The sequence below is a fragment of the Melanerpes formicivorus genome, unplaced genomic scaffold (assembly GCF_026170545.1).
Source record: "Melanerpes formicivorus ecotype bairdi unplaced genomic scaffold, bMelFor1.0.p_v2 SCAF_14, whole genome shotgun sequence".
In the NCBI taxonomy this organism is placed as follows: Eukaryota; Metazoa; Chordata; class Aves; order Piciformes; family Picidae; genus Melanerpes; species Melanerpes formicivorus.
In genome coordinates this window covers 11800313-11813187 of record NW_027142366.1, presented here as the reverse complement: position 1 = coordinate 11813187, position 12875 = coordinate 11800313, and the positions used below count along the sequence as shown (strand labels likewise).

The 12875-nt window shown below is 54.4% G+C and overlaps 1 protein-coding gene across 8 annotated transcripts in view; it reads right to left on the bottom strand.

Annotated features, from left to right (window-relative positions):
- The window catches only part of TNRC6A (trinucleotide repeat containing adaptor 6A), a 57370-nt gene that overhangs the window by 20571 nt on the left and 23924 nt on the right, over positions 1-12875 (bottom strand). For 5 of the 8 annotated variants that reach the window (XM_068147038.1, XM_068147037.1, XM_068147041.1 and 2 more), the window contains 2 exons: positions 8772-9104; positions 3431-3478 (listed from right to left, as the gene is read on the bottom strand). In XM_068147038.1, the coding sequence (XP_068003139.1) occupies positions 3431-3478; positions 8772-9104 (381 nt within the window). The remainder of the gene's footprint in view (positions 1-3430; positions 3479-8771; positions 9105-12875) is intronic. The other 3 variants (XM_068147043.1, XM_068147040.1, XM_068147044.1) reach the window with 1 other exon arrangement.

Below are 12875 nucleotides of genomic sequence, written 5' to 3'. Positions count from 1 at the left end.
AAAACCCAAGACCTCCTTAAATAGAGGCAGGACACTGAAGTGACCTGGGAGTGCCAGCTGCTCTGTGGCAGCAGACCACACACATCTTGCCACCCCCATTAAGGACACTGCTTGAGGCACAGAGGATCTGAGCCCTCTCCTTCTAGACAGCAGCAACAAGACACAAACCCCCCAGAGCCACCTGAAGTCCTGCTGCTGCAGAAGCCCAGAACTTCTCCTTTTCATTTACCCAAGCACTACCACTGCTGTCTCCATAAATAAGCTGCTCAAGTCTGGGATGCATGACCTTGATGATCTAGGAGCAAACAGGCAGAAGCAAAGCAAGAAAGCTTACACCAAAGTTACCAGGGACAGACTGCTGAGTACCACACCAGTTCTGGTCAATTGGTAATTCATTTGTAACCAACATCAACATTATTCATCCTACAATAAAAGAGAATCTTGGCAAAGCCCCTGCCTCCATGAGCACATGGAGTGGGGATCACCCACAGCTCCTTGAGTCCTGTGTCCAGTTCTGGGCCCCTCAGTTTAGGAAAGATCTTGAGTTGCTGGAAGGTGTCCAGAGAAGGGCAACAAAGCTGGGGAGGGGTCTGGAGCACAGCCCTGTGAGGAGAGGTTGAGGGAGCTGGGGTTGCTTAGCCTGGAGAAGAGGAGGCTCAGGGGAGACCTTCTTGCTGTCTACAACTCCCTGAAGGGAGGTTGTAGGCAGGTAGAGGTTGGTCTCTCCTCCCAGGCAAGCAGCGCCAGAACAAGAGGACACAGTCTCAAGCTGTGCCAGGGGAGGTTTAGGCTGGATGTTAGGAAGAAGTTCTTCATAGAAAGAGAGATTGGCCATGGGAATGTGCTGCCCAGGGAGGTGGTGGAGTCACCATCCCTGGAGGTGTTTAGGAAGAGACTGGATGGGGTGCTTGGTGCCATGGTTGAGTTGATCAGATGGTGTTGGGTGGTAGGTTGGACTGGACAATCTTAGAGGTCTTTTCCAACCTGGTTAATTCTATTCTATACTATTCCATTCCATTCCATTCCTCCAGTGACCAGGCTGGTGGGAGCTTGAGAGAAGCCAAGCAAACAGTTAAGCTTCACTTGGTAACCACAAGGTGAGAAACAAGGATCTTGGTGCAGAAGAGTGCAACAGGGAGTGAGGAAAGGACCCCAATAGCACAAACAGTGCCTGGCAGCTCCATGGGCTTGGAGGAGAGATCCACAGAGCATCCTGGCCCAGAGCTGGGAGTCACACCTTCAGCTGAACACAGCCCAGAACCTGCTTCTGGATGTTTTCAGAAGGACAAACCCTGCAGTACCTGAGCAATGCCAACAACCCCCAAGAGCTCAACTTTCATGCTATTTTAGGGAGGCATTTAACCAAAATTGCAAGACTTGAGGTGCCTGCACTCACCAAGGAGAGCATCAACAGCATTAATGCTGCCCTAGGAACCCAAAGTGTTGGTTACACAAACATCACCCCAGGAACAGGAGATCAGCTTCAAACCCAAAGCACAGAGATGGCCAACAGCCTGGGCTGTGTGTGGAGAGAGGGACAGGGAGAGAGGCCACGACTCCAGGCCGGGGGCAGAAGGGAAACGAAACCTAATTTGCATAACAAGAGAAGAGAGAAAAAGAAACTGATACTGAGGGACATCCTCTGCCTCTGCTTCAGAGGAGATGCAGGGTTTGCAAGGAGCCAACACACAAACAGCAAGTGGTGATTCACACTCCCAGGCACTCAGAGCTTCATCCTCTCACACACAAACCTCCTCTGACTAACATTTTCCTGCTGGACAGAAATGGGAGCCTCTGCTCAGGACTATCCTCAGCTGAAGCTCCACACCCCATCCATTTCTGACATCGAGCACACACACAAGGTATTAGCTCTGACTTTCCTGATCTGGCAGACACTACAAAAACACCTTCAAAGGCAAACAATTCCAGCTGACAACATTTGGTGCACAGCAAAACAAGCCAGGAACAGCCTACACTCAGCTTACTCCCCCAGACTACTCAGAAGTTGCAACTCAACTTTTGCTGCTCAAATCCTGGACATGCACCAAAAACCCCAACCAAAATCAAGCTTGTTTACACAGAGCTGAGCATCTGCAGTGCCAGTGAGCTGTGAAGGTTGTGCTCAGCAACTTGTAATGCAGCACTTTAATGCCTTCTAGCTAGGAGTGACCCCCCAGGAGATGCCTGCAAGAAACTGAAGGGATTTTCTAAGGTGGTTGCTTTGTTTGGAAGTGTCTGCACACAGCCTCATAGAACCAGCAGGACTGAGAAGGGTAAGTTAAGGAATACCTGAACCTTACCCCCTCTGTCTCCTTTTCCAGCCCCAGCCCATCCTGGCACCCCCAGAGTGGCAGTACCTTGTCAGTTACCATCCCATGGCTCCTCATGAAGAAATGCACTGGAGGTAAAGAAGCTTTGCAGCTTCTACTAAGCAAGCTCAAAAGCACCCTGAGTATGAAATGTCAAACCCAAACAGCTGAGACCTGCTGGTTACCATCACAGAATGGTTTGTCTAGGGAAGAGAAAAAGGTCTTCAAGTCTCTGTCTTCTCAAAGCACTCCAAATCAAGAACAAGTAGCTGTAGCTGCCTCCACAATGGCTTCCTAACTGCAAGGGCAGGACAGGAAAGGTGCCAGGACAAGGATGTGGTGTCCCTCATGCCTAACCCAGCACAAGGGGTGCTGCACATCTTCCTTCTCTCCCCCACCAAGGGCTCTGGCCCCATCCTGTGCTGGAACAAGCACCCCTGCAGTGGCCAAATTCAAGCCAAGTTAAAAGAAGGGAGGGGAGTGCTGAACATCAGTCCATCTTCAAGGTAAAGAGAAGAGATGCAAGAAGAAATGTTCTCCTAAGCAAGGTGCCCAGAGCAGCCTGAAGGGCATGGCCAGTGCCACCCATGCCACAGTGCTACCTGCAGTGTTTCATTCCATCCAGCCTGTCCCCAAGCCCTCAGGCAGCACATCCACTCCAAAATGTTCACCAGCAAATGGTCTTGACAATCAAATCCAGCAAGCACCACACAGGCCTCCACCTCCCTGCTACTCTCCCCCAGCATCACCTCCACATTCACCACAGAAAGGTCCAGAACATCCTGCACAATGCTGTGAGGTGTCCCTGGTGCACAGCACAGATCCCTTCAGTACCACACTGAGGGGACATGAAGGCACTTAGTCCTTTAAAGCTGAGGTGTCACAGCCCAAACCATCTGCTGTGGGATGAGTTGTGAGGTGACTGAAAAACACCCACAATGTGAAGCCAAGTGGAGGATGTGATGGCACAATGAAGGTCAGGCACTCACACAGCACATGCCAGTGAAAAACAGAAGCCAAAGAACAAACCAAATCAGTTCAAACTCAGACACAGTGGTGTGCAAGAAGTGAACTGCTACAGAGAGGGAGAGCAAACCAAGGGTGAGATGGGAATAGCTGACCTGACTGGTTAGGGGAGTGGCTCACCAAGTCCCGAATGGGAGGCATGCCTAAAAAAAACAGAGAGCAAGAAAGTCACAGGAGAGTCACTGCAGTGAGCTGGCACCTTGAGAACAGCCCCAAACCACTCCCTGCTTTGCCATCCTAGAATGGCTCAGTTGGAAGGGACCTCAGAGATCATCTACTCCAACCTCCCTGCCATGGGCAGGGATATCTCACAGCTAGACTCAGCTGCTCAAGGCCTCATCCAACCTGGCCTTGAACATCCCTAGGGAGGAGGCAGCCACAACCTCCCTGGGCAACCTGTTCCAAAGTCTCACCACCCTTGTACTGAAGAGCTTCTTGCTCAGATCCAGTCTAACCCTGCTCTCCCTCAGCTTCAAACCATTCCCCCTTGTCCTGTCTCTGGATACCCTCATGAAAAGCTCCTTTGCAGCCTTCCTGCAGGTTCCCTTCATGTACTGGAAGGCAGCCCTAAGGTCCCCCTTGAGTCTTCTCTTCTCCAAGCTGATCAACCCCAGCTCCCTCAGCCTATCCACACAGCAGAGGTACTCCAGCCTTGGATCATCCTTGTGGCCTCCTCTGGACTTGTCCAACAGCTCTTATGCTGGGGACACCAGAACTGGACCCATGATATTATTCAACTAACTCAGGTACTCTTTAACCCACAGAACTACTCCCAGTCAAGCAGCTGCCTCAACTCCCAGTCGAGCCTGGTGGCTGCAGCATACAGGGACCTGCTGGATCTCCCAGCCACACCAGCACAGTCAGGCAAAACTGGGCAGGATGCAATGCAGATGGGACCCAGCTTGAGAAAATACTGGGCTGGTGGTCACAAAAGCAGTGAAATGAAGGCTGGTGTAACCCAGAAGTCTTCTGGGAGGTTTAACAGGTCACAGAGACTTGTTAAATGAGTAGATTTCAACCCCTAGTTGGCAGCACAGTTTGATCAGCAGAGGATATAGACTGGGGAAAGCTTCACCTTGGAAACAAGAGAGTATCTGAAAGGTGACTATCACAGAGTCACAGAATGATAGGGCTTGGAAAGGCCATCCAGAGACCATCCAGTCCACCACCCCCTTGCCAGAGCAGGATCACCCAGGGCAGGCCACACAGGAACATATCCAGAAGGGTTCTGAATGTCTCCAGGCAAGGAGACACCACAACCTCTCTGGGCAGCCTGCTCCAGGGCTCCAGCACCCTCACACCAAACAAGTTTCTCCTGCTGATCAGGTGGAACCTCCTGGGCTGCAGTTTGTGCCCACTGCCCCTTGTCCTGTCATTAGGCACCACTGAGAAGAGTCTGGCCCCAGCCTCTCGACTCCATGATCAAACTGCTAATACTATCCAGAAAACACAACCTGCAGCTGGAGTGCCACCACCACCACCTCCAGCCTCTGCTCATCTGTGCCATCAGGTGAAGCTCAGGAGGGCAGCAGCAGGACATCTCCACTAGATGCTCAAGGCACAAGACACTTCCTGGAGTAAACCCCTTGTCCTGTCACTGCACATCACTGAGCACAGCCTGGCTCCATCCTCCCAACACTGCCCTGCACCTCTTTATAACCATGAATGAGGGCACCCCTCAGGCTCCACTGCTCCCTCAGCCTGTCCTCACAAGGGAGATGCCTTCAGCATCATCTGTGGTTCTGTGTTGGACTCTCTCAAGCAGTTCCCTGAGGTCCTTCTTGACCTGAGGGGCCCAGAGTTGGACACAATATTCCAGATGTGGCCTCACCAGGACAGAGTAGAGGCAGAGAGGAACCTCTCTAGACTTACCACAGCCCTTCTAATCCACCCCAGGCTGCCATTGGCCTTCTTGGCCACAAGGGCACATTGCTGGCTCCTGGGCATCCTGTTGTCCACAGGACAAGAACAAGATGACACAGTACAACCCAACTGACTACTTCAAAACTCCTTCTTGGAATGGAGAGTCCTGCCAGTGCATTACAAAAATAAACACAGGAGAGCAGCATCAGAAACATTCCTGGAGAGCCACGTGGCTGCAGTGTTTCCACTGCTCTGCTGACTTCACTTCAAACACTGCTGCTCCAGGACCCAGCAAGCAGGGCAGCTCATCAACTACAACCTGAAAGATTCAGGCTGTTTCCCAGGAATCTCTTTGGAGGTGAAGGGGTTTGGAGTCCCATCCTTTGTAGTGGAGAAACCAATCCTTTGGAGGAACACTCAGCAAAGCTCCAGAAGAAACTGCCTGTGGGAACAGCTTCACTCATTACTGCTATATGCACCCCAGAAACTAGGCAAGTGTGTGTCCAAACCACCATGTGTGAGCATGCTTCCAGAGCAAATCCCTTGGGAAATCCAGCTCCCTACAAAGAAAAGGAGGTTTTTTCCCCCCCCAGCCCAACACAGCCTGCCCTTCTTCCCCCCCAGATGAGCAGCACTGCGTGCTGGGGCACTCACAGCAACCCCCTGGAACAGATACAGTTGCTGCTCCTGGAAGGGTGTCTGAAGAGAATGCACAGCAGGCCAGAAGAACAAAGGCCAACTACATTCAAACAGGAAGAAAGGGAAAGTTGGATCCATTCTGTAAAGACAACTAAGCTTCAGGTAGATGAACAAAGGACAGCTCTGACCCAACAACAAAGAGCAATCCTGACATTCTAAACAAGCTGCACCCTGGCTGTGTCTCCAGGTAGGAACTAAAAAACCTACCACAGTCTTGAGGCGCTGCTCAGAACACCCTGGGGAAGTGAGACCCTCCCCTGTGAGACCTGTGCATCAAAACTGGGTGCAGAGAAGATGGTTCCCACCATGACTGTGCTTGGGATGATCATTTGGATCAAGACTCGAAACTGAGAAGACAGCAGTGGTCATCTCTGAGGGCCTGGGGACTGCATGGACAGCAGCTGGCACAAACCACATGTGCTGGGAACCAGCTCAAGCCAGCTGCTGTCCATGCAGTACCTGGCTCCAGAGGGCCTACAAACTGCAAGAAGTTTGATTTAGATCAGCCAGTAGGACGAAATTCCTCCCCATGGGGGTGGCGAGGCGCTGGAACGGGCTGCCCAGAGAAGCCTGGAAGTGCTCAAGGCCAGGCTGGATGAGGCCTCAAGCAACCTGCTCGAACAGGAGGTGTCCTGGCCCATTCCAAGAGGGTTGGAACTGGATGATCTTTAAGGTCCCTTCCAACCAAACTCAGTCTGTGGTTCTGTGTTGGCTTCACCACCTGTACCCAACCAGCCAAGCCTATTCTAGAGCACTGCAACGAGGAGCAGCTGCCAGGTCTTACACGTGGGCACGGACCTCATGCCGCGAGGGCCCAAACCGCCCTGCAACGCTCCCCATCCAGCTAAGGACACAGGAGAGCCTCTCACCATGCTCCAGCTGCCCATCCAGCTAAGGACACAGGAGACCCTCTCACCAGGCTCCAGCTGCCCATCCAGCTAAGGACACAGGAGACCCTCTCACCATGCTCCAGCTGCCCATCCAGCTAAGGACACAGGAGACCCTCTCACCATGCTCCAGCTCCCCATCCAGCTAAGGACACAGGAGACCCTCTCACCATGCTCCAGCTGCCCATCCAGCTAAGGACACAGGAGACCCTCTCACCATGCTCCAGCTCCCCATCCAGCTAAGGACACAGGAGACCCTCTCACCATGCTCCAGCTGCCCATCCAGCTAAGGACACAGGAGACCCTCTCACCACGCTCCAGCTGCCCATCCAGCTAAGGACACAGGAGACCCTCTCACCATGCTCCAGCTGCCCATCCAGCTAAGGACACAGGAGAGCCTCTCACCACGCTCCAGCTGCCCATCCAGCTAAGGACACAGGAGAGCCTCTCACCATGCTCCAGCTGCCCATCCAGCTAAGGACACAGGAGAGCCTCTCACCACGCTCCAGCTGCCCATCCAGCTAAGGACACAGGAGACCCTCTCACCATGCTCCAGCTGCCCATCCAGCTAAGGACACAGGAGACCCTCTCACCACGCTCCAGCTGCCCATCCAGCTAAGGACACAGGAGAACCTCTCACCATGCTCCAGCTCCCCATCCAGCTAAGGACACAGGAGACCCTCTCACCATGCTCCAGCTCCCCATCCAGCTAAGGACACAGGAGACCCTCTCACCACGCTCCCATCCAGCTAAGGACACAGGAGACCCTCTCACCACGCTCCCATCCAGCTAAGGACACAGGAGACCTTCTCACCATGCTCCAGCTGCCCATCCAGCTAAGGACACAGGAGACCCTCTCACCATGCTCCAGCTCCCCATCCAGCTAAGGACACAGGAGACCCTCTCACCATGCTCCAGCTCTCCATCCAGCTAAGGACACAGGAGAGCCTCTCACCATGCTCCAGCTCCCCATCCAGCTAAGGACACAGGAGACCCTCTCACCACGCTCCAGCTGCCCATCCAGCTAAGGACACAGGAGAACCTCTCACCATGCTCCAGCTCCCCATCCAGCTAAGGACACAGGAGACCCTCTCACCATGCTCCAGCTCCCCATCCAGCTAAGGACACAGGAGACCCTCTCACCACGCTCCCATCCAGCTAAGGACACAGGAGACCCTCTCACCACGCTCCCATCCAGCTAAGGACACAGGAGACCTTCTCACCATGCTCCAGCTGCCCATCCAGCTAAGGACACAGGAGACCCTCTCACCATGCTCCAGCTCCCCATCCAGCTAAGGACACAGGAGACCCTCTCACCATGCTCCAGCTCTCCATCCAGCTAAGGACACAGGAGACCCTCTCACCATGCTCCAGCTCCCCATCCAGCTAAGGACACAGGAGACCCTCTCACCACGCTCCCATCCAGCTAAGGACACAGGAGACCCTCTCACCACGCTCCCATCCAGCTAAGGACACAGGAGACCTTCTCACCATGCTCCAGCTCCCCATCCAGCTAAGGACACAGGAGACCCTCTCACCATGCTCCAGCTCCCCATCCAGCTAAGGACACAGGAGACCCTCTCACCACGCTCCAGCTCTCCATCCAGCTAAGGACACAGGAGAGCCTCTCACCATGCTCCAGCTGTCCATCCAGCTAAGGACACAGGAGACCTTCTCACCATGCTCCAGCTCTCCATCCAGCTAAGGACACAGGAGAGCCTCTCACCATGCTCCAGCTCTCCATCCAGCTAAGGACACAGGAGAGCCTCTCACCATGCTCCAGCTGTCCATCCAGCTAAGGACACAGGAGAGCCTCTCACCACGCTCCAGCTCCCCATCCTGCTAAGGACACAGGAGACCCTCTCACCACGCTCCAGCTGCCCATATGAAGCTAAGGAGACCCTCTCACCACGCTCCAGCTCGCGGCTCCCACGCCGGCAGCTCCCAGAGCGCCCCCTGCCGTGCCCGCCGGGCTGCCGCCGCTCACCTGGCTGCTTTTTGCTGCTGTTGGGCGCTTCTCCGTTGGCCGCCGGCTGCTGACTGGCGCCGGCGCCGCCTCCTGCCTGGCCGCCCAGTCCCTTCGGAGCGGCTCCCAGGTTTGCAGCGATGCCTGGCAGCTGCTGGCCTCTCTTCAGCAGCTGTTTCTGCTCCTGGTGTCGGAATCGAGGCGGCACTTCCCGAGGAGGGTACCGAGGCGAGGGCTGCTGCTGGCTGCTGGCTGGGGCCCGCTTGGCATTATTGTTGCTGCTGGTTACTGGGGAAGTGCCGGCAGAGGCGAGGGGCTGAGGCTGGCTTGAGCTTGTCTTGGTTTGTTCTGGCACTGCCCCCACCCCCAGGAAAAAGAAAAAGTTGGACAAAGTTATTCATAGTATCACAGCATCAGTCAGGGTTGGAAGGGACCACAAGGATCATCTAGTTCCAACCCCCCTGCCATGGGCAGGGACACCCCACACTAGATCAGCCTGGCCACAGCCTCAACCAGCCTGGGCTTAAACACCTCCAGGGACGGGGCCTCAACCACCTCCCTGGACAACCCATTCCAGGGCTTCACTACTCTCATGGTGAAGAACTTCCTCCTCACATCTGAATCTCCCCACCTCCAGCTTCATTCCATTCCCCCTAGTCCTATCACTACCTGAGATCCTGAGAAGTCCCTCCCCAGCCTTTCTGTAGGCCCCCTTCAGACACTGGAAGGAGAACAACAACTCCAGCACTCAGAACTCCAGGGCTAAGGCAAAGCTCCGCAGGCACGTCTGGGTTGTGCAAGGTCAGAAGCTGTCCTGCTTCGGGTTCTATCCCATTCCCCATCCAAAGCTCCACTAGAGGGACAGGGAACTGCTGGAGTGGGTCCAGAGGAGGCCACAAGGGCTGGAGTACCTCTGCTATGGGCACAGGCTCAGAGAATTGGGGCTGTTCAGCCTGCAGAAAAAAAGGCTCCAGGGAGACCTCAGAGCAGCCTCCCAGTACCTGAAGGGCCTGCAGGAGAGCTGGGGAGGGAATTTTCATAAGGGCTTGGAGTGACAGGATGAGAGGGAAGGGATGGAAGCTTGAGAAGGGAGATTAGGAAGAAATTCTTGATAGTGAGGGTGGGGAGACACTGGAACAGGCTGCCCAGGGAGGCTGTTGATGCCTCCTCCCTGGAGGTGTTCAAGGCCAGGTTGGATGAAGCCTTGAACAAGCTGGTGTCTAGTGGGAAGTGTCCCTTCCCATTACAGAGGGGCTGGAACTGGATGGTCTTTGAGGTCTCTTCCAACTCAACCAATCCTCTCAATCTGTGAATTCTCCCCAAGCCCCCAGCTTTAGCAGTACAGCCCTGGGAGCAGAACCACCTTGCTGACACTCCTATGATACCCCAGCTAAAGGCTGCTCCTGCTAACGAGCTCTGAGCACCTTTCTCAGGCAAAGCAGCCCCTCTGCCAGGCTCCTGCAGCATTTAAACCCTCACCAAACACTGAGGTGCTACAGCCCATAACCTCACTGCAGTGGGAAAGTGAAGTATTACCCAGAGAGATGTGTCCTGCTCTTGCCCCAAAAGAAAGGGAGGTGCAGAGGCCCTACAGAAAGCTCTGTGAAGCCCCCAGCATGCAGAGAGAGATGCAGGACCCCCACACACACCCCACCCCCAAGCCAGTCTGCTGCCAGCAGGAGAGTCAGCAGCACAGGGAGCCCTGTGCACAGCTTGGCAGGACGCTGCCAGCACTGGTCCAGTGCCAAGCACAGCCCTACAGCACCCCTCAGCTCTGGCAGCTCAGCCTCTGCAGGGCAAGGTGAAGGTCATGGCATTTGCAGGGGTCAGCTGTGAGCCATCCCCTCCCCCCACAATCAGATGCTGAATGAAGGGAAAACCACAACATGCTCAGCTCAACACCTCCCCCCCGGGCAGAAGCGAAGGTGCAAGGAATGGAGGTGTTCAGGTGCAGGTAACTGGGCTCAGCAGGTGGGAAGGAATACTGGGAGCTACTGGATGTGTGCTTCCTGGTGCTCCTGCCACTCCCCCCCAGCACCCTGACAGGAGAGCTGCACCTCCAGCCTCTTACATGATTGATACTTTCCAGCTTTCCTGGATGACAGAGCCATACAAAGCATGTCCACACGTCCCATGACCTGCCTAAGGCGGTGCCCTCCCTCAGCACTGACCCACCCAGGTGCTCTGAGCTTCACAAAACCAAGCTGGCAGCTGGAGAAGCTCCTGAAGGAAAGCAGTAGAAGCTGTGTGGCACTCCCACTGCCCACAGCAAGGGCACAGCTTGGTAATACTACTCCTCTGGTGGCAAACAGAGAGGTTCCTCCTGGGTGCAGGTCACTCCCTCCACAGTAACATCACCCTTCTGGGCCTCTACAGCCAGAGGGATGAAGTGACCCAGGTCAAAGTCATCCCCACGTTTGTTTTCCATTGAGATCCTCAGAGAAAAGCTCAGGACACAGCTCCACCAGCCTGCTCCACAGCGATGGGAGAGGCCTGAGCCTGTGTGCTGGGACAGAGGGACAGTGAGGCAGGCAGGAGCAGCAAAGCCATTGCCCTGCACCACTGGGGTGGTGGCTCCCAGGCACAGCTGGGGCTACACTTCAGGTGCTCCAAGGCTGGTTTAACTTTCAAGAGTAATTTTGCTGGTTGGCAGCATCTCACCACCCCCACCTGGAGGCTTTGGAGCAGCACCCTCAGACCATTCCCCTGCTGTGCCCCATTTCACCAACAGGGATGTGGTTCCCACAGGACTGAAAATGGCCCTTCTGGGCCTTTTGCAACTCTTCACATTTGCTTAAGGACCAGTTTAGCATTCCCCTGAAGGAAGCTGAATTCAGCATTCACCTGAACACAGCACAAAAAAAGTAATAAACAAACTCCTGAAGCTGTTGCTTAAGGAATCCCTTTTGGAGCACTGTCACTTAGGACCAGAATGTCACTTAGGACCAGAATGTCTTCCTATTTCTGCTCTAACATCCCATTCCCCATTTTGAAAGGCACAAGCATGGAATAGAATATCACCCAGGGGTCACCATCTGAGCTGGGCTGGAATGGAGTATTTGTGTTCAGGCTATTCAAGAGAAGCAGGAAAGATTTGACAGACCTCCTTACTTCACCCACGGGCCAGACAGAGGCCTTTGGTCATCAAGGGGTGAGGAAGAGGAGGAGGATCCTGCTTCACAGAATCACAGAAAGTTAGGGGTTGGAAGGGACCTCCAGAGATCATCCAGTCCAAATTCCCTGCCAGAGCAGCATCACCTAGGGCAGGTCACACAGGAACACATCCAGATGGGTCCTAAGAGTCCCCAGAGAAAAAGACTCCACAACCTCTCTGGGCAGCCTGCGCCAGGGCTCTGCACCCTCACAGCAAAGAAGTTTCTCCTCGTGCTGAGGAGGAACCTCCTGGGTTCCAGCTTGTACCCCCTGCCCCTGGTCCTATCACTGGGCACCACTGAAAGGAGCCTGGCACCTCCATCCTGACACCCACCCCTCAGATATTTATAGACACTGATCAAGTCTCCTCTCAGACTAAACAGCCCCAGCTTCAGGTGCTCCCAGCTGACTCCCCTGCCCCGCCAGCAGTGACCCAGAGCTCTCCATTTCACAGCTGAGTGAAGAAGGCCAGAGCTGAGGAGAGGCATGGCCAAGCCATCCATCAATTTAATAGAGGGAGCAGGGGGAAGAGAAGGTGTTCAAAAAGCTGTGAGAGAAACTGGCAGGTTGATAAAACTCACCACCTCCCCCTCAGCTGCCAGCAGCTCGGGTTCCCTGCATGCACAGACAGGGATCCCCTGCACAATGTTTTGGTGCATGTAACACCACAACAAACCCCAATCAAACCCCCAGGTTCACAACCACGAAGAAGCCCTAGACAAACCCCCTTCCACTCATCATCTTTCAGCTTCTCCTGGTTTCAGAGGCATGGGAAGAACTGGCAATGACTTAGCCTTTGGGGGGCTGCTTCAGCAAGCAGCTCAGAACTGGTCACCAAGTGAACGCAGGAGCCCTCAGCACACTGCTGTGGCCTAGGCACCGCAGCAGGCTCTGAAATCAAAAACAGAGGAATTCTTTGCATACCCCAAGCTGTGTCACTATTGCCCAAAGCTTCACTTTCTGCTCTGTCCA